Here is a 23,019-nt window from a genome sequence, read left to right on the forward strand (position 1 = left end):
GCAGTAGACTCGAGGAGATAAGACTGTGCTCTATAATCTAGGAGTGTGTTATCTCACTGTGATGTGGAAAACATTGGAACTAAAGCGCAGAAAAATAAGGCGAGCTGCCAAACCTACGGAGCTTATGCTGTTGGCTTTTTTTTGCATTATCTTAAATGGGGGGCCATTCTACAACTTGGCATCAAGATGTAGGCATCACAATAGGGTACGCTTAGGGCTAGATTCACTGAGCAAACCAATCATGCACCGATTGGTTTGCGAGCCCTTTGCGACCCGATTTCCCTCCGACCCGATTCACTAACCTCTGTCCCAATCATCCTCCGATCTGCGCATGCAAATGAGGGGGAACGGCATTCAAATGCAGGCAGGAAGCGATTCACTAAAATAAAAAAGCAACACCGACTGGGCTGGCCGATCCAAAATAAGCAACTGCTGAGGACCAGTCGCTGAGGTCCTTTACGACTGCCCTGCCTTCTGCCCCCTGCTCTCTAACCTGTTTCTCTGCCCCGATCTGCTCTCTACCCCAATCTCCTGCTCCTGTTAGCCCCGATCTCCTGCTTCTGTCTACCCCAATCTTCTGCTCTGGCTGCCCTGCTCTTGCCACGAATCTCTCCTGCTGCCCCGACTCTCCTGCCCTTCCCTGCACTGCGAGCCTGTGGTTTAAAGCGGGTTAAAACCACAAGCTCGCTGGGCTAGTAAAAGTAAAAAAAAAAGAAGTCGCAGCTCTTAGACGCATGCGCAGACCATGTACAGATGGTCTGCACATGTGTTGGGATTGCACACTAGCGATCTGTGTGGTCCAAGGGGGGCGTTCCTCCGATCGCCTTCATTTTAATTTTTTGGTGTTATGAATTGGTTGGGCCTGCACAGATCGGCCACGGAATGGAGATAAGTGAATCTAGCCCTTAGTGCTAGTAATTCTGTAGTGGCACCTAGGTGCACCTAAGCCCTTAAAGAATGCTAAAAGATAGTCACATTGATGTGACAAAATTTAGGTGTGCCTCTTATGACAGGTCAATGGCTAGTTTAAGCTGGCATGCCTATGTGCACCATGCAACATACACAACTATAAGTTTCATTCATTACTTGGTAACGTGCCCATGCTCTGTCTACATATGTACTCCTTCACAGTTACACATTATAATGTGGCACATCCAGATTTCCAACTAGTGTGCAAATTTGCATTCTCAACTTATTAGAAGCTCAAGTAGCGTAACACCTTTACAGAAGATCACGTAAACTGCTCTGAATTGACTCCCCAGTCATTAGTAGTGGTCTAGAAGCTCTCAATAAACATAAACATAAGGTCATGGCATGCATAACTTAATAGATTAATTAGATGCTAATTGGCCTTAACAACAAACTATTGGCAGTATATGGGTTTACATGGTCTGATTTCTTGAGGCCATAAATGAGACGGACTGCGGCATTTTGGACGACTCTCATGGATGGTTTGTTTGAGAGATCCCAAGTATATAATGTTGCAGTAGTCTAAGGTACTTAAGATCATCTGTTATTCTATTGTCCCTTGATACTCAACTTTTGGAAGTCAGTATACAGTAGCCGGGCAAGGAAAAATATGATCAAGGTTCCAAGTCCTATTAATTCTCTTTCTTGCACCCCTCTTAAAGTCAATCAATTTGTACCTTTGCTTAATCTTTTGTAAACCGCATAGAACTTCACGGTACTGCGGTATATAAACTGTTATTATTATTATTAATATGGGGGCATATTAATTTGATTATGGAGACAGTGATTCCATTATCTTATGAAACAGTAATCTGCAGGACACTATTATCCCTTACGCCACCAATAGATAGACATAAAAACAGATTGTTAGGAGTCATGTCTGGGATAGCCATACAAATGATCACTTCAAATTGGAAGAACTTTGATTGGTTGAATTTTAGTTTCTGGTGGCACTCACTATGCCTTTGCTATAGGATGGAAAAAACGATTGCTGATCAAAGGGGAAATTTTCAATTATTTTAATTAGTATGGAGTCCGTTGACTAACTTTATCAATAATAACTGAAGTTTATAACTTACACATCCAAGGGGTGGGAAGGGGGGGGGGGTTCTTCGACTTTTACAGAAATTAACAGGGGGGAGGTTATTGATGGAATCTATAGTTGTTATTTGAGTTGGAGGAAGGGAGGGGTAAAAATGATTGCTTATGGTTTATTGGAAGTTGTAAATGTTTTATCTGGATTTATTATATGTCTGTGTAACTGTGAATGCACTGTTGATAGTTTGGAAAAGCATTAAAGATTTCTTAAAAAAAAAAAAAGAAAGAAAGAAAGAAATCTTCCAAACCTATAACAGGAACCCCATAGCCAGCTGGATTTTCAGGATATCTGTTTTGCCAAAGGGTTTTTAACTTTCTGATTTCTGCTTGAGCCCCGCCCTCCTGGTCAGACAGGCTAACATACCTATTCCTTGCTTGTTATTTGAAAACCGTCCTGTTTAGTAAATCTTTTATGTGATTTGTGTTTTCTGATAAAATGTATTTTTTCCACCTACTTTTTTTTGTAGTCTGCTTTAAGCCCTAAAGGGGAATAGGTAGACTATAAATACACAGATCAGATTAGATTATACTAATGGCAGGACTTGATTCATCATTGCACAGCAAGTCAGTATACAGTAGCCGGGCAAGGAAAAATATGATCAAGGTACCAAGTCCCAGTTAACTATGGTAACAACCTCTGTGTTAATTATAAGGCATAATTCCAGATAATTCCCTCTCCCCCAAATTGCATTTTATATATTAGCTGTTTAATATGAGAATTAGCATACAGTATCTTAATAGTTAACATGCACTATTAACTGTTAGTGTGAGCCCCCACTATTAATACATGGTAAGTCCTGCATTTAACAATTCTAAAGAATAGGTCCCTGAACATAGGATACACCAGCATGCAGCTTTCAAAGTGTACTCTGGTGGATTTGCTGGTATTAATTAACATTAGAAAAACACATATCCCGGACAGCCAATCAACCCAAGTCTCTAGTGTGTATTAGCAGAGTACAGGAACCCATTGAAGGTCAAATCCTGACTACTGACTCAAAAAGCTGACAAGTAAACAGGGCTCCCTTTTGGACAAAATGTGCAAAATTGATATGGCTGTAATAGTGATAAAATTCTTGGCAGAAATCTCTTCTGCCACATAACTGCCCTTTCCCACTGGTTAGATATCAGCACATTTCACTTCCTGTACAGGCAATAATCTGCCAGTAAAATCCACTTGCAAAGGGCTTTGGTGCTTCAGTAGAAAGTGCTGGAACTTTCCTGATTCATAGTTCACTTGAAACTCTTTGTAGAATTGCATTTAAAATCTTCCTATTAAAATAGCTTGTTTCCATGGAAAGCTCTGTTTGATGTCAATAAAGCATTTGATATTTTAAATTTCTTTTTAAATTTTATTTTGGAGCAATTTAATCTGCTGCTTAACCAGGAAATTACAGGTAAATCTCAAAGCTAATCGATTTATCGCGCGCTAAACGCTAACGCGTGCATGTTAGTCTACGGACGCATTAGCGTGTAGCACACTCTAATTCAATTAGCACACCTTAGTAAAAGAGGGGGTAAGTTATATTTACTTATTTTTATTGGAGATTTTTGCCAAATTTATAGAAAGTAAATTTTCTAGCTAAAAAGAGAATTTTGAGCATCAGTATGGAAATTCATACAGAAATATTATAAAGAAATTCACTTAACCCCTCCAATTCTGTATATGGCGCCTTAATGTTAAGTTGTGTGCACAAACTGGTGTGTTCAGCTGATTTACACATACAACTTAATTGCGTAACAAGCCTAATTGGCATTGATAATTGACAATATCTATTAATTGCTATTAATTAGAAGATACAAACACAACTTTGTAGGCACAGTCTATAAAGTGGTGTATGTCATTTCTAGTGTGTGAATCTGAAAAGGGGGCTGGCCAGGGGAGGGCATTCCTAAAATTTATGCACACTGTTATAGAATACGCCTTATCTGTGCACAACTTAGGTGCAGGTATTAAGGCCTGGTTTCCCTTGGCCTGAATGGATGTGCTTAAAGGTTATAACACACACTGACGCTAAGCGCTAGAGAATGGCACGGTGACAAAATTCATCACCGTTCCCGTTCCCGCGGATAACCGCGGGAAATAATCCCATGTCATTTTCTAGTGTCTATTTCAACCTCAGTCCTTCTACACTAGCATTCTTCAAAGCAAAGCTTCTGGGTCAGTGGTTGTGGCCATTCATACTCTCATTCTTATGTGAGCCAAGGATAATGAAGCCATTGTAACATCACTGATGTGATTGGCTCTTAGGCACTGGTGGAATGAGGCATTATGACATCACAATATCTGCTCTGGATACCAGAGACTGTCATTCTGTAGTGTCTATCTCAACCTCAGTCCTTCTACACCAGCATTCTTCAAAGCAAAGCTTGTGGGTCAGTGGTTGTGGCCATTCATACTCTGATTCTTATGTGAGCCAAGGATAATGAAGCCATTGTGACATCACTGATATGATTGGCTCTTAGGCACTGGTGGAATGAGGCATTATGACATCACAATATCTGCTCTGGATACCAGAGACTGTCATTCTGTAGTGTCTATCTCAACCTCAGTCCTTCTACACCAGCATTCTTCAAAGCAAAGCTTGTGGGTCAGTGGTTGTGGCCATTCATACTCTGATTCTTCCCTCATTCCTTAAAAAATGGCATGAAGATGGTTTCCTACGGTTATCCGTGGGGACGGGAACGGTGATGAATTTTGTCACCGTGTCATTCTCTACTAAGCGCGACTCTATATATGATGCATGTCTTTTATAGAATTGCACTAAGTGCGCCTTACTTGGCGTGCCAATTTTTTGGGTGCTATATGTAGAATCAGGCCCTTATCAAATTGTCTCTAAAGTGTGCTATGGTGATTCATTAACCCAGATGGCACAAATTCTATAAAACTCTTTAATAGAGCAAATTCGCTATTTGCAACACTGTAAAGTTAACCTAACATGCAGTTTGCTATAATTCTATAATTGCTGCTAAGTCAGTAAGAGCCATATATCAAGAAATATTAAACAAAATGAGCCTCAAAGACTTCAGTGCAGATCAAAGTACAGACGCTACTTATAGAAGCCGCCTTTATTATCACTGGCTCCGTATTAAAATCGGGAAAAACAGAACCGCAAAAAAACCCACTCAGACAGCCATCTGAGAAAAAACCTGTTCATCAAACGCTCAAACTTTAAACAAACAATTAGGCTCTCACTCACAAAAGCAGCAATATCTACCCATAGATTTAATATATATTAGTCCCATTGCAATTTGCAGTCTTCCAGGCACTTATCTCATAAGAACATAAGCAATGCCTGAGGTCCATCGTGTCCAGCAGTCAGCTCACGCGGCGGCCCAACAGGTCCAGGACCTGTGCAGTAATCCTCTAGCTATACCCTTCTATACCCTTTTCCAGCAGGAAATTGTCCAATCCCTTCTTGAACCCCAGTACCGTAATCTGCCCTATTACGCCCTCTGGAAACGCTTTCCAGGTGTCCACCACACGTTGGGTAAAGAAAAACTTCCTAGCATTCATTTTGAATCTGTCCCCTTTTAACTTTTCCGAATGCCCTCTTGTTCTTTTATTTTTTGAAAGTTTGAAGATTCTGTCCCTATCTACTCTCTCTATGCCCTTCATGATCTTGTAAGTCTCTATCATATCCCCTCTATCATATCACCATCCCAGGCACCTTTCACCCTCACTGCGCCACTGGGGCATATTTGCATGGGTCCAAACTAATACTGTTTTATGGATAAGCTGCCAGGCTATCTTAGATTTTTTTTTTTCTACCTTACAACAGTTAAAGAAAATGTTAAAATCTTTTTTTGTTCTTCCGGGCTTTTCCATCTCTATGTTTGGGCAATTACAGGTGGATATTATTATAATTTTAACAGGTTTTATGATGTGTTATGTTTTATTTCTTTAATGTGTTTGTGTATATTATTGGATTATGTTTATACTTTGTAAGCCACTTACCCCTCCCCCTTTTTTTACAAAGCCGTAGCACAGTTTTTAGCCCCGGCCGTGGTGGTAAGAGCTCCAACACTCATATGAGTGTCGAAGCTGCTACTGCCACAGCTAAAAACCATGCTACGATTTTGTAAAAAAAAGGGGGGGGGGGGTGGAGTAGTGATAAGTAGGGTAAAAGTTAAAAAAAAATAAAGACAAACCAGCTGACTAATAAAGAAATAAGTAAAAAGTGGCACATAAAAGAGATTCACGAGTCATTTTTCACAAGAAGAATAACTACACCTTGCTGGGGTATGCTTATTTTTTTACATTATTGAAGGTGTGGCTCACTTATTGAGCTGCTGCCTCTGCACTCAGTGGTTATGAGATCAAATCCCAGTGATGCTTCTTGTGACCCTGGGCAAGTCACTTAATCCTCCAGTGCCCACCGCTTTGAATGTCAGCTTTGAAAGGCCAAAGCCACAAAAAGGTGGTATACAAGTCCACATTCCCTTTCCCTTTCATCAAGCCCAGTATCCTGTTTCCAACAGTGGCCAACCCAGATCACAAGTACATGGAAGAAACCCAAAGAGTAGCAACATTCCAGAGCTAAGAATGTGATGTCATAATGCCTCATTCCACAAGTACCTAAGAGCCAACCTCATCAGTGATGTCACAATGGCTTGACTGTCCTATACCCAGCTCACATAAGAACTTAAGAATTTTTAGACTAGGACAGACTGAAAGTGTGGCTCACTGGTAGAACGGCTGCCTCTGCACCCAGAGGTTGTGAGATCAAAGCTGCTTCTTGTGACCCTGGGCGAGTCACTTAATCCTCCAATGCCCACCGCTTTGAATGTCAGCATTGAATGCCAAAACCACAAAAAGGCAGTATACAAGTCCCCCTTCCCTTAAAGCCATCACTTGCACTAGTGGCTAAGGTAGGGCTACCAAATTTTACAAAAGTAAAATCTGGACCCATGGCCCTGCCCCCGGACCCGCCCAGTTTCACACAGTCCTGCCCCATCCCCCTCAACCTTTTTTCATGCTCGGAGCCGCGTTGGGTGGACATCTGCACATGCGCAGGGGTGATTTCTTCACACACATGTAGACATGCGTGCGATGTTAACACATTGCATCTGCGCATGTGCAGATGCTCTCCCAATGCGGTCCCAAGCTGGAAGCTTTTCAAAACCTGTTCATTTGCAGAAAGTACGGTAGATAGTTCTAAGTCAGGGGTTTCAAAGTCCCTCCTTGAGGGCCGCAATCCAGTCGGGTTTTCAGGATTTCCCCAATGAATATGCATGAGATCTATGTGCATACACTGCTTTCAATGCATGTTCATTGGGGAAATCCTGAAAACCCGACTGGATTTGGCCATCAAGGAGGGACTTTGAGATCCCTGTTCTAAATCTAATAGATGCTGGCACTGTCATCTAGATATAGGGACACTGGATTATATGTTGTTCTATTGTCTTAATACTCAACTTTTGGAGGTCAATATGGGGACAGGTTAATATCATACTAGAACAGGGGTCTCAAAGTCCCTTCTTGAGGGCCGCAATCCAGTCAGGTTTTCAGGATTTCCCCAATGAATATGCATGAGATCTATGTGCATGCACTGCTTTCAATGCATAGTCATTGAGGAAATCCTGAAAACCCGACTGGATTGCGGCCCTCAAGGAGGGACTTTGAGATCCCTGTACTAGAGTCATCAATTCCATTGACATATGATGTAGTCATATGTGGGATGATAATGCATATTAAACCCCCATTGGACCGATATAAATGTCGGCTTTTCCTTATTATGACCAGGATAGCCATGCAAATGGTTACTCGCAATTGGAAAAACTGCGATCGTCTTATTTTTACTTTTTGGTGGGCGAATCTATGCTTATGTTATAAGTATGAAAAGATGAATGCTGATATGTTGGGGCACAATAAGTTATTTAAATTAATTAGGGATCCATTGACGTCTTTTGTGGCTTCGTTATTGTTGTTTTTATTTTTTATTTTTCATTGATTAGCTCACACACATCCAGGGGAGGGAGGGTGGGAGGGAGGGTTTGTTTTTGTTCCCTAATGGAAGAATTGGATGGCAATGGGGGTTCATTTTTCTGTATTATTGATTGATTATAAGTGCTTATTATGATTATTATTATTATTATATGTATGTATATTGTTTTGCACTTTTCTTGGCTTTGGAAAATTAATAAAGATTATTAAAAAAAAAAACCCCAAAAAACCTGGACAAAGTGCCGGGTTTTGAAAGGCCATCCGGATGCCCGGACATGACCTCTAAAAAGGGTAAATCCAGATGTATGGTAATCCTAGGCCAAGATCCTTTTTCCAGGAGGAACCTTGAAGCCCTGATGACCCAGTGGCACCCTTATGACCACAGCCCATTCTTGGGGTTAAAAATGTTACATAAGAACATAAGAATAGCTATACTGGGTCAGACCAATTGTTCATCTAGCCTAAAATCCTGTTTCCAGCAGTGACAAAACCCGGTCATGGTACCTGGCAGAAACCCAAATAGTCAAAAAAGATTAAAAAGGTCAAACAAACTACACTCCTGTGTGTGAATACTGTCCCAAATCAGTCAATCGATTAGAAACAGTAAATAAGAGACACGTAAAACTAAAAACCAAAAAATGGTCTACAAATTTCCCATAATGTTGACAACCACTTATCTAGACAATACACTGATTTGGTCCAAACCAATATATTAAGGGAGAGAGGCATCAGAGCTTGCATATTGAATCTGGATCATAGGGCTTTCTATAATGCACAGTTATTCCAGGTTCTGATCTTCAAAGTTCAAGCCTATAATTATATGACTCTCTGCCTTCAATCTTATCACAATTCATATTCAAAAGCCATCTATGAAACTAGCTTCAACAATATCAACATTCTGAATTTGGCAAACATCATGTCTAGGTAGACTCCAGTGCTGTTTTTTCAAAAACTCCCGATGTCCACAAGTGTATCAACTGCCACTCAGGTATTTTGATTACTTGAACCTGCCTCAGGGGATTCATAAAGCCGATAGCCTAAGGCAGTGGTAGGCAATTCCAGTCCTCAAGAGCTGGAGCCAGGTCAGGTTTTCAGGATATCCACAATAAATATGCATGAGATAGATTTGCATCTCAAGGAGGCAGTGCATGCAAATCCATCTCATACATATTCATTGTGGACTGGAATTGCTTACCCCTGGCCTAAGGGAAAAAGTTTTATTTAAAGAAAACAACTTCTTGATACCCCCAACCATTTTATGTTCAGTTAATCTGACAATACATATCTAAGAGTGTTGCCAACCAACTAGCCCAAATAATAGCAACATTCCATGGTACATATCAATCTCAGGGTTGCAGTGGCTTCCCTGTGTCTATCTTAATAGCTAAAGATTAGCGCATGCTAAATGCTAAGGCACCCATTATATTCTATGGGCGCCTTAACATTTAGGGCCTCTTCTATCAAACTGTGCTAGCAGTTTTTTAGTGCAGAGAGCCGTGCTGAATGGCCCACGCTGCTTCCGATGTTCATTGGAACTCTATAAGCATCGGGAGCAGCGCGGGCCATTCAGCGTGGCTCTCTGCACTACAAACTGCTAGCGCAGTTTGCTAGAAGAGATCCTTAGTGTGCGCTAAGTCAATTAGCATGTGCTAAATCGCTTAGCGCACCTTAGTAAAAGAACCCCATAGTTTTCTAATATTTTTTCATTTCATAGTCGAGATTTTATTGATAAAAAAATTAACTACTGAGATACTGTTAAGATTTGTACACATGTATTTTTTTTCCTTGTAAATAGAAAAAAAACTTTTATTTGAAGATCATGGGCAATTTCATTAATAACTTTTCTGTACATTTAGACTATTTTGGGTTTGGATTTGGTCTTCTGGTTTTCCTTTGGAGAACCTGCTCACTGCATGTTCCTTTTCCAGCCTCATCACAGTTCATGGGTAACCTGAAGATATGCTAAGCTGCAATTTTGGATCTGCTATTGGAAATATTCCAGTATATTATGTTTCTGCAGAGTACAGAAAATAAATTTCAGTTCCTTTGCCTTAGTTAATAATGTGTTCTAGTTATAACCTAGAGACTGTTATACAAGGGAACAAAAAAATTGGCAATTTCTACTTCTAGGTGAAGGTTGAAAACTTCATTATAAAGCAATTTTCTGTTTTTGGCTCAAGGGAATTTTGTGAATTAATATTGTTCAAGTAGCTTAATCTTTTAATTATAACTTGGAATTTCTCTGTATATTTTTTATTCATTGGAATAGGTTATATTATTCATTATAGCAAAGGTTCATATAATGAAAAAAGAAGACAAATCCCCCCTTTTACAAAACTGTAGTGTGGTTTTTAGCGCTGGCTGCAGTGATAACAGCTCTGATCAGGGCAAGATTAATTCTTCGAGGGCCCGTAGGCACCCAAGTATACTGGGACCCCCTGACTCCGCCCCTGCATTGCCCCCATTTATCTGTTTTCTTATTTACTTCTTTATTTCTACTTGTATTTTTTTAATTCAAAACAAACAAAGATTAGCATACCCGTGCACAGTTTTTCTTCTATGCAACCCCCAAACATCTCTGAATAAATCCCCCTTCCTTCCCTTTCCACATATTTACCCAGGACTTTAACACTGAACCCTTTTCATACGTATATAAGTGTTAAAAGCATATAAGTGTATATAAGTGTTAAAGCAGCAATACTATCTGAAATATGTCTAAATTAATAACCAAGTTTACAGCGCCTCTCAACTACCTCACTTTATGTCGACCAATTGTAACCCATATATATGTATAAACAACCAAATCTGTAACTCCTCTAGTACGTTCCACTCCGTGTATGTTAACTTGTAACGGTAACGGTACCTCATCCCCTCCCTGGAAGCCAATATGTGGAGTCCCGCAAGGCTCACCCCTCTCTCCTATCCTTTTCAATATTTACATATCCTCTTTGAAACTCCTTCATCTATCCCCCTGGAAACTCTCTACACCTATGCTGATGATATCCTCATCCTCCTTGGGACCGACTCGAACCTCACTAACCTCGCTGAGAACATATCCGCATGTATAATGAATCTTCAATCCTGGGCACATTCTGTACAAATGAAATTGAATGAGTTCAAAACAAAACTACTTTGGCTCGGCCCAATATTAGGTCATTTACCCACCTCCATTCCATTATCTTCCGGCTCCACTCTTCAGCTTGAGTTTTCAAGCAAAGTCCTTGGCATCATCATAGACTCCTCTCTCTCCTTCAATGACAACCTCAAATTCTTGGTAAAAAAATGCTTCTTTAGTCTTCATATGCTGAGGAAAGTGAGATCGTACTTTCATCATTCTCACTTCGTCGTCCTTGTTCAATCCACCATCCTCTCTAGACTGGATTATTGCAACTCCATCTATTTAAGCCTAACTAAAAAAAAACTCCATAGACTTCAGCTAATCCAGAACGCTGCGGCCAAGCTTATTTTCGCTAAAGGCAAGTTCGACCACGTCTCCCCACTCCTGTCCAAACTTCACTGGCTCCCAGTTCACTCCAGAGTCCTCTTTAAATGTGCCTGTTTAGCTTTCAAGATCCTACATGGCATCCTCCCTCCCGTTATCCCACTCTTCTGGAACTCTTCTAACCCTAATTCCACTAGATCCTCCCAAAAACTGAAACTATCATTCCCCTCTGCAAAAGGTATATCCCGCGTAGGAAAACTAGGAACATCCCTCCCCTTTAGAACCACAGAACTCTGGAACAACCTCACATCCCCGCTCAGAATTTCAAGCTCCCTCCAATCCTTCCGCAAACACCTGAAAACTTGGCTCTTTTCAAAAATCTAACACCTCCCGCTCTTTGGTAGCCTGTCCCTCTTTATCTTCCTAGCTCCTTTCCTATAACCCTTCATTGTAGCTCCTTTTCAACCTAACCCTGTAAACCGTGCCGAGCTCTATGCTTGTGGAGATGGCGCGGTATACAAACCTAAGGTTTAGTTTAGTTTAGTAACGAAACAACAAGACAAGCAGTCCATCAAAGAATCCAACATGAAACAAAAGAAGATCGAAAGACAATAAGGAGATTCAAATCAGGTTTATTCAAGATGCTCCCAAAAACCATGCCCGATGCATTTCGCCAAACAAGGCTAGTCAACGCAGAAAACCATGTCTTTCATACACACAGAACACAGATACACCCTCACCCAGTATGGAATAAGTAATCCACACAAACTAAAAATAGAAATATGTAGATAAAGGTTAAACTGAACCGCCAAGAAGCCAAACTGCATACAGAAACACCACAGAAACAATGACACATAGACCCCTAATACTCTGCAAAATATAAATAAAGCAGATGCAAATTTGAAGAAACTGACAATCACCACTTTACAAATTAACAAATAGAAATAAAACAAAAATTGAAAATAAGAATATACTATTTAATTGGATTAATCCATTTTTCAATTAACTTTCAGAGGCCATAACCTCCTTCTTCAGGTCAATATAGTATACTGCTGCTACATTATACTGTCCTGACCTGATAAAGGGGGTTTTGGTACTAAAGGTTAGTAAAAAATGTATTAAAATTAGTCAATAAAAAGATTACCTTATTTTCTGTTTATAAAAGTTTTATTAATGCAACTATTGTTTAATGGACTAACTACAATACTATTTTATTCTAAAGCAACAAAAATAATCTTTTTTCTACCTTTTGTTGTTTCTGCTTTAATCATCTCCATGGAAACAGTATCTGGCTGTGGTTCCCGCTGCCTTCAGCATCTCTCTCTTTGTCCTTGGTCGGGGACAGCAGCACCAGCGCCACAGCCCTGTCCTTCGCGTGTCCCGAGGGAGGCCTTCCTTCCCTTTCTCGCTCTCTCTCACTCGCTCCCCCGAGCTACCTATTGCTGGCTTCCTCCGACTGATGCGTCCACCGGAAATGGGAAGTTATGCCAGAGGGTGGGCGGGGCGATTGCATGAACTGGCTTGAGCCTGCCGCCGAGATTTGTCCCTCTTTCTGAGCCATGAGCGAGACGGGGTCTCGGCAGCCTAACACTGGCCAATGGCTGCGGAGAGACGAGGAGCGCGAAGGTGGGAGAGTGCACATGCCCTCTCGGTTTCTGCTTGAGATAGGAGGGAACAGACAAACTCTACGTTTAGGCGCTGAGGGATGAGAAGGACTTGGCTGTTGGGGAAGGAAGGCATAAGAACATAAGAACTGTCATACTAGGACAGACCAAAGGTCCATCAAGCCCAGCATCCTGTTTCCAACAGTGGCCAACCCAGGTCTCAAGTACCCAACTAGATCCCAAATAATAAAACAGACAGTAAGAGGACTCAGGCATGGGGAGAGAGGAGGAAGAGCACTTGCAGCAAATCACACACAATTCAAATAAAAAACAGACAGGGGCTGCCCAGCATAAAAAAGATTCCATGGGCAGTTTTCCTGCTATCTAGAACTACTGCACAGCAAGATCACTGAATAGTACCTACACCCCTGCGCAGGGGTGGAACATAGATGGGACACAAGCAGAGCACCCACTTATGTGTGGAACTCAGTTACATACATCTCTGCCATGCTTCAGTGCTTGTAATTACACCAACTTTATGGCTGCCTTAAGTGCGTGTGCTTAAATATTAACTGGCAATATTCAGCATTATTTGGCTGGCCAGGAATGGCTCCTGGTTGACCAAATAGCATACAAAACACAAAAGCAAAAATTCCACGACCAAAATATCAAATATATAACAAAAGTGGAATAAAAAAATTAATTTATTAATTTGTCAATTCAATTGTACTGATAGATAGCATATACACTTCCCCTTCCCGATTCGAGGCTTTAGGACTCGCGATATTGATTATTCATGATTTCCTAAAACCGGAATCACCCCACCTCCCTCCTGCTTACCGGACCTCACCTGACCTTACCTGGTGGTCTAGCGGTCTTTCACAGCAGGAGCGATCTTCCTACGCTCCTGCCCCATGCAGATCACTCATCCAAAATGGCTGTCATGAGATCCCGTCATAGTCTCGAGAGACTACGGGAAATCATGGCAGCCAATTTTGGATGAGTGATCTGCACGGGACAGGAGTGTAGGAAGATCACTCCTGCCCCGAAAGACCACTAGCCAACCAGTTAAGGTATGGGATGCCGGGGGGAAGGCAGGAGTGGGCCAGAGTTGGCCCAAAAGTTATTCGTGAATTTTCAATGTTCACGGACTGGCTCTGCCCCTAACCCCCACGAATACGGAGGGAGGAGTGTAACTAGCTAGCCCACTGATATTCAGCGGCAGATAGCTAGCTATCTCCTGTTAAATATCCTGGTCCCCAGATTGGCCGGTGACTGGCTATGTCATGCAACATAGCCGATCACCGCCAATATTCAGCAGCTGGCCAGATGAGACTAGCAGCTATATAGACCCCTCTAAAAGCTAGGTTTATCTTTGGCCTCTAGGCCTTAACCGGTCAGCTGCAGAATATTGACTTAGCTAAGTCCGCAGTAGAGAACCTTGACCTTTACATTCAGTACCAGTAGCAAGCATTAAATATCTGGGATAACTGCAGACCACAGAATAAGCCGGGCTGCCTAGGCCCTAGGTTCATATAGACTTTCTTTCAGTGGATAACAAAATTCTAATATCATAATGAAGGTGTAATAATTTTCTAGTTAAAATAAGGAAGTCGGATGACATCTTTCTTTAATTGTCCTGTGTTATCAAGAGACACCTTTCCCTTAGCTGTATAAAAATGTCCATTAGAGGCCCGAACAGAGTTCTTTAGTACCAATGATCTTTGCTAGTGCAGTTGCAGGTGACAGTGTTACACAATAGTTGTTAAACTTTTGCAATCTGACCTCTATGGATTTTGGGGGGGCTCAATTTATATAATATCACCTAAAGCAGCGGTAGGGAACTCCGGTCCTCTAGAGCCGTATTCCAGTTGGGTTTTCAGGATTTCTCCAATGAATATGTATTGAAAGCAGTGCATGCAAATAGATCTCATGCATATTCATTGGGGAAATCCTGAAAACCCAACTGGAATACAGCTCTCAAGGACCGGAGTTCCCTACCCCTGACCTAAAGGCAGTTATGTAATTAGGGCCAATTAACACTAATTATAGCCAATTATTGGTTTTTAACATCAATTGGGAGCTGATTTAACAATTAAGTTGTCGCGCATAACTGGCACTATTATATAACTTGCTCATACAACTTTGTGCGCTAGAGGCCTGATATGGCACCCAAAAAATCAGCGTTGACTAGAATGGCATTTAGCATGATTCTGTAAAAGGTATATCTTATAGAATCATGCTAAGCACAAGTATACAGAATAGAATAATACAGGAGAGTCAAATCCACAAACACAAGACTCAGACTCAGAGTAGTGGAAAGGTCCAAAAAAGACTGGTGAACTCAAGATATCACACACAATTCTTTATTTCTTCAGTACACCATATATCGACTCGACATGCGCATGTTTCGGCCAAAGGGGCCTGCATCAGGAGTCTCATAAATCTGTATAAAAGTCAAACATTTGCATCCAATGTTCAATATACAGTAACATAAATCACGCTGTGAAGAACGCCTTATGCAGATGGCAAATGGTGGCGTTCTTCACAGCGTGATTTATGTTACTGTATATTAAACATTGGATGCGAATGTTTGATTTTTATACAGTTTTATGAGACTCCTGATGCAGGCCTCTATGGCCGAAACATGCGCATGTCGAGTCGATATATGGTGAACTGAAGAAATAAAGAATTGTGTGTGATATCTTGAGTTCGCCAGTCTTTTTTGGACCTTTCCACTACTCTGAGTCTAAGCACAAGTATACATCACAACTTTTTAGGTGACCTCATTTAGGCCAAGAAAAACCAGTCCTAAATCCCTGCGCATAACTTGTGTGTGCATTCAGCATATTCTGTAACAGTGTGCATAAATTCTAGGAGTACCCATGATCTGCTTTAGCTCCTTCCCTAGTCACGCTTAAAACTGGCACGCAGCACATTATAAAATATGCTTACCAAGTTATTAACATAACTTCTAATTAGTGCCAATTATTATCAATGTTGATTAGGCTTATTAAACAAGTTGTGCACGCAAATCAGCAGTGTACACCGATTTGTGTGCACAATGTAAGGCACCATATACAGAATTTGGAGGTAAGTGGCAAACTGTGCACACAAGTTTATAGAATTAGAAGTTCAAAAAGTGCCAGTTTTTACAAAAATACAAAATGATAAATAAGAATGCTGCTTTTTTGCTTGCTTTTGCATCACAACTCATTATTATTATTATTTTATTTTTATTCAATTATACATATATTACAAGTACAACTACTTGTTAAAGCAATACAGAATCATATCTGACATTAAAACAAATCCAAATAATAATCACTTAAATTCTTCCTTTAGACCCCCCAATTATCTATGATTTAGGGGGGGGGCATTTATTTAACTATAAAAAAAGGCTTTAACTGCTTTTTCCCTCAGTATTTTATTCTGTACTTCTAGCCACTCCACTGGATAAATTATTATTATTGATTTTGCATAAACCTTTGCACATAACAAATACACATGAAACTTCACTATGATGCGGGTCAAATATTGAAAATTGTCTTTTTTTTTTTTGCAAGTGGGTATTGCATATAAAAATAAAAATTACACAAAAGTCACATTTTCTGCCTTTTGGGGTGTTTTGAACATCTTTAACTGTATTGAACTCCATTTTCAGAAAATTGCCTTGCCGAGCATTTTGGCCAGTTGATTTCACCGGTGAAAAAAACGTCAATGAAAAGTAGAAACAATTAATGAAATGATTTTCTTTTTCAATTGCTTTTTATTCTCTGCTTACACCTTTCATTTCCCTGCAGATATGCATGGAACATTTGTCATACTGTTACCCCTTAGCCTTATTCTGATGATATTTGGAGGAATGACTGGATTTGTCAGCATTCTAGCAAGAGCCTACCTGCTGCTTCTCTTGACGGGGACACTTTTTCTTTTTGGAGGTACAGTGCAAAACATTTTCTATTCATATTCAAATATTACCTACCCAAATTTCTCCAACCTTTTTCATGAAAGGAAAACAATGTGCATACGAGAAATTTCTGAGGGCCACCAAAATATTTCAAGCTTGCACATACTACAAATTATGTAAATCACCTTTACATACTTATTCAGACTAGGCATTAAACATGAAAAATTAATACTAATATAGATTCTACAGCACTTCAAAGATATATTTTAAACACTCACTTTATTTTAGATTGTCAACAGCAGTAAATTCCATAAATGACACCTGAGTAACACATTTAATTACTACTGTATATTAAGTGGACAAGATTGAAATTAATGCATTTACAGGATTTGAAGAGCATTTTAGCCAACTGTTTGAGGTTTGCAATGGAGAACTTTTTTTTGGGGGGGGGGGCATGCATTGGAGACCACAGATCTATGGTATACCAGCTCGCTGATCTTCTCATGTGAAGGGCACTTCTATAACTGGGCACTAACATTTACAGACAGGCATTCTGACATGACATTAAGTGTCTAAAAAGACTTTAACAGTGAAGACCACTAGCGATGAGATAAGTTTGGTCTATTTTTTCAAATATTTGGAAACAAGTGCACTTTACTGTCTTTGAAGAATTAATTTATTTACAGTATTGGTGAAGGGTTAAAATAATAAGGTTTATAAAAATATAACAAAAAAAGCAAATATAACTAAAAAAGCAAATACGAGTGAGCCAATGATTGAAGCAGGAGTGGAATAACTACGCGGATCATTTCAGTCTGTGATCTAACAGCTATGCGTAGGCTCCGATTCTGAGGCCCCATAAAAAGCCTTAAACTTTTTAGGGCTTGCAACACTGATGTGTACTGTTTTGAACAAGTGGTATTCTACAGTATTTTTGTGATTAAGTTATTTATACCGCTGAGTTGAGTGGTTTTAGGTTATACACTAACATTTACACACATAAATCTACAGAATAGAATACCAGCACTTAAGAGTACACTTACCCCAGGATTCTAGATATAGGGCTCCTTTTATGAAGGTGCGCTAGCTGTTTTAACGCACGCTATAGTGCGCGCTAGCTGAAAATCTACCTCCTGCTCAAAAGGAGGCGGAAGCAGCTAGCGCATGCGACAATTTAGCGCGTGTTAAGACCCTAGTGCGCCTTTGTAAAAGGAGCCCATACTGTCCAAATGTGGGTGTCCTGCCACGATATGTGTGCCAATAAATTGGTTAACAAGCTCTTATCCATTAATAATTGGGTGCTAACAACCAATTATTGATGTCAATTGGCACTCATTAAAATCTGCGCGTGCATCTGGCTGCGCTATTCTATTAAGCACGGCGCCTATCTCTATTAGCGTATAACTCAAAAAGAGGCATGTTGGGGCATTCTGAAAAGTTGTGTGCGTAGTAAGAGAATACTTCCTCAGCGCACCTAACTTGGCCTGGCGCTGACATTTACAGTAGGTTTCAGCAGGCGCAAGTCTGGTGCCTAAAGTTAGGTTTGGAAATTAGTACTACACTCTATTCTATAAGGGGCAGAGCTGGAGTGCCCAAATGGTCGATCACGATTGACCAGTAGATTGCAAAATCAATGCGAGTTGATCGTGTTGCCTTTGCGATCTTGTTCTTCCTGCTCCCCGAGTCAGGCCTGGCGCGTACAAGTGTCAATTCTGATGTCAGAGAGGAAGTTCTGAGCAACCAATCGCTGCCTGGATGGCCTGGAACTTCCTCTCCTACCTCAGAATTGATGTTGGAGATGATGGCTTGTGGGTCCAGCGCTTGTACGTGCCAGGCCTGGCTCAGGGAAGCAGGGAGAAATAGACGTGGTGGCTTGAGGGGGGGGGGGGGCAGGGAGAGAGAAAGAATCAGGGAAGTGGAGAAATCGGTGCGATGGCTTGGGGGAGCAGGGAAAGAGAGAAAGAAAGAGAGGCAGGCAGTGGGAGAGAGAAAGAAAGACAGGCAGGCTGGGGGAGAGAGAAAAAAAAAGGCAGGGGGAGAAAGAAAGACAGAAATAAAGAGGGGGCAGGGGAAGAGAGAAAGAAAGAGAGGCAGAAAGAAAGAAATATTGGGTTTACAGTCAGAAGAAAGAAGTGCAACCAGAGACTCATGAAATCACCAGACAAAAAGGTAGGAAAAATGATTTTATTTTCAATTTAGTGATCAAAATGTGTTCGTTTTGAGAATTTATATCTGCTGTCTATATTTTGCACTATGGCCCCCTTTTACTAAACTGCGATAGTGGTTTTTAGCGCAGGGAGCCTATGAGCGTCGGGAGCTATGAGGGGCATTTAGCGCAGCTCCCTGCGCTAAAAACCGCTATCACAGTTTAGTAAAAGGGGAGGGGGTATATTTGTCTATTTTTGTATAGTTGTTACTGAGGTGACATTGCATATTTTAAAGTCATCTGCCTTGACCTCTGGAACCCCCCCCTCCCGAATACAAGTGATAATTAACATTTTCTCTGCGTACAGTGTGCTTTGTGTTTTAAAAAATTTTTTTATTGTTGGTAGATCATTTTAACTTGGTCATTTTAAAAGTAGCTCACAAGCCAAGAAAGTGTGGACACCCCTGCTTTAGAGAATAGTGCTCAATCCCCATTTTTTCATCAACATTTACTGAACCCAGTCCTAACTGCATGAACATAAGTGACAGCAAGCCACCAGGGGCCAAATTCTGCAAACGGCGCCTACATCAGCAGGCACCTACAAAAATGCCGCCAATCGCATGTTAAACATTCTATGGCGCCAGTTGCATAATCACGGCTACCATTAAACATAGGCACCGGTAATGTAGGTCAGGGTTTTGCAAGCCTACATTCCTGGTGCCTCACGTTTGATAAGAGTTGTGTCTATAGAGGCGCCTAGCAGCGCCAAAGATCATTTCTAGCATAAACCACGCCTACTTCGACCTCAGATGCCATTAAGCTTCTTTGCAGACGCAATTACAGTGTCCTTTTTTTGCAGGCACCTATGGGCTCATGCTTTTTTTTTTTTAATGACTTTAATTGGTTTTAAATTATGTGGCCAATTACCACATCAATTAACACCAATTAAAACAATTAAGTTAGGTGGAGGTAGGGCAAACTTACGGCAATGTTTAGAGAATTTGGGCCCAATTCTTTAAACGTGCCCACCCCATTTTAGGCCCAAGTGCTGGAAGGCTTACTGAAGAAATATTGCTGGCTGCTCTGGGCCATTGTAAAACCCAGAGACCGAAGTACGGGGACACCAAAAAAAGAAGGGAGGATTTGTCCATAGAGACAGAGGGAAGACTGCTCGCCTGTGATTCCAGCAGATGGATTATTCCCCCTTCTTTCCTGTGGGTTCCCACAACTAAAATCTGGCCCTGCAAGCATGCAACAATAGCATTTGCATACGGTTCACTTCTTAAATTAGATGAAGACCTGGTAAATGTTGACAGTGTACCACCATGTAAGAAGTCATTCTGACATTTACTTGAGGAAAAGAGAAAGACTAAGCATTTTAAATTATACCTTTTCATGGCCTTCAGGCACATTTTAAATAAACATAAAACATGCTTCTCTGTTCTAAAGGTTACATATCCACTTGAAAATTATACCATGGAAAATGTTTTTCCGAAGATGCACTTTCAAGCTTCGACCCTTGGTGAAATGAAATCTTCTGGATAATTAAGAGGCTTTGCAATCTTTTCCAGAGAGATATAGGTCATTTTAGAAATCCTGCATGAGTTTTCCACATGAAAATAGTGGAATGTACATATGTAAATGGTCAACATGTATAAATTATGATTTTACAAATCCACTATGTAATATAGAAAGAATCAGAAACATAAAGGGACAGCTTCCATCATGTTCATTCTTCTCATTCATAAGAACAAGAGAATTACCATACTGGGGCAGACCAAAAGACCATCTAGCCCAGAAGTAGGCAATTCCGGTCCTCGAGAGCCACAGGCAGGTCAGGTTTTCAGGATATCCACAATAAATATGCATTTGCATTTCAAGGCGGCAGTGCATGCAAATCCATCTCATACATATTCTCTGTGGATATCCTGAAAACCTGACCTGCCTGTGGCTCTTGCCTACCCCTGATCTAGCCCAGTATCTTCTTTCTAACAGTGGCCAATCGAGGTCACAAATACCCAGCAAGATCCCCAAAAGTAACAAGATTCTTTGCTACTTATTCCCTGGGATAAACGGTGACTGATCAAATTTGCGCAAGACAAATGCACGCAGACAATTGCGCATAAGACACTCACGCACAACACAATAGCGTGCAAGAAAATAGCGTGCACGATCAAATGCGTGCAACACAATCACGTACAGACAATCGCACGCAAGATCCTACCGCACAGCACAATAGCGCGCAAGACCATCACGCGCATGACAACTGAGCGCAATCACGTGCATGACAAAATGTGGGGTGATAGGGCATAGCGTAAATGCGCATTGTCTTGCGCGCATCTGACTATATATCGGGATAAACAGTGGCTTTCCTTGGGTCTACCTTAATAACAGTGAACTGACATTTTCCCCAGGAACTTGTCCAAACCTTTTAAATCCTCAGCTACACTACACTAACTACTTGTACCATATCTTCCAGCAGTGAGTTCCAAAGTTCAACTGTGCGTTGAGTGAAAAAGTATTTTCCCCAGTTGTTCCAAATGTACTCCACTCAGAATTTTACCCCCACTTCCACATCTACATGCTTACACCCCTCTTCTGAATCATATATACCATAGCACTTCTGTGTGCTATGCTTTACGCAGTCTTGTATGTTTGTAGCAAATTTATGTCCTAGATAAAATATCCTTTATTTTACAAACACCTGCCTTTGTGCTCAGAACCAACTAAATTCATCTTAGAATCCTCATCTACCCCAGAGCTAGATAACCAGCAAGGTGACAAATTCAAGAAAAGGACTCATAGAAACATGATGACAAATAAAGGCCAGTCTGCCCATTCATAGCATCCACTCACTCCTGCTCTCCCTAAGAGATTCCACATGCCTGTCCCAGCTTTCATGAATTCACATATTGTCTCGGTCTCCACTACCTCTACTGGGAGACTACTCCACGCATCTACCACCCTTTCTGTCAAAAAAAGTATTTCATTAGATTACTTCTGAGCATATCACTTCTTAACTTCATCCTATGCCCTCTCATTCCAGAGTTTTCCTTCATTTGAAAAAAGCTCATCTCCTGTACATCAATGACATGGAAATATTTAAACGTCTCTATCATATCCCATCTCTCATGCCTTTCTTCTACAGTATCTAGAAACTGCAAGGGAACTCACTTATCCAAGGTGATAACTATTAACAAACTCTTTCACTAATCACCTTGCTTCTTTATATAAAACCTTATTAACTTATATCAACAAGTAGCTGATATTGTTTAGTGAACACTCAGACCCACAGCTAAGGTCCCAGTGAAAAAATCACGGAGCAGCTGTATAAGAGACCATCATAGTTGTTCACAGTCTCACCCACCATACAAAGATTAAATAACATGAAATCAAATGAAATGAAACAAAACATCAACTTAGCTTTGAATGATGTGGGTGGGTAACACAACTGCTCCGGACTCCTCCTTTATTCTCATTACTGCATGCACATGCACATACACTGCCGACCCCCCAACCTAGGTTTCACCCGCTGGCTTCTTCAGGTATTTTAATATTCTGCAATGGTACATGGCATCACTTGCTTTCACACTAATGTGTTTGAGTATAGAAAGTGTTTCCTCTTTAGAGGCACCTGTTTGCAGTCTAGGAGATGTTCTGGACATTCATTTTCTATAAATAGGCAGCTGTCATAACACTAATTTAATAGATGTATAAATGAATAAACAAGTCAAGGACTGCACGACAATTTAAATTGAACACCTTTCATAACTCCATGATCTTAAGTGCGTGCTACAGCTGCTTTGGATGTTATCTCCTCTATCATAGCCTCCCCCCTCCCACCCTCACCTCCTTTACCATTCCCACCTCAACTAGTGTGACTTCACTTCTTGCTAGTCCACT

General features: G+C 40.8%; 1 protein-coding gene across 2 annotated transcripts in view; it reads left to right on the top strand.

Annotated features, from left to right (window-relative positions):
* TMEM114 (transmembrane protein 114) overlaps nt 1-23,019 on the top strand; it is a 55,944-nt gene that overhangs the window by 24,235 nt on the left and 8,690 nt on the right. For both annotated transcript variants that reach the window (XM_033914975.1, XM_033914974.1), the window contains exon 3: nt 16,864-17,001. In XM_033914975.1, the coding sequence (XP_033770866.1) occupies nt 16,864-17,001 (138 nt within the window). The remainder of the gene's footprint in view (nt 1-16,863; nt 17,002-23,019) is intronic.

This window comes from Geotrypetes seraphini, chromosome 11 (genome assembly GCF_902459505.1).
Source record: "Geotrypetes seraphini chromosome 11, aGeoSer1.1, whole genome shotgun sequence".
In the NCBI taxonomy this organism is placed as follows: domain Eukaryota; kingdom Metazoa; phylum Chordata; class Amphibia; order Gymnophiona; family Dermophiidae; genus Geotrypetes; species Geotrypetes seraphini.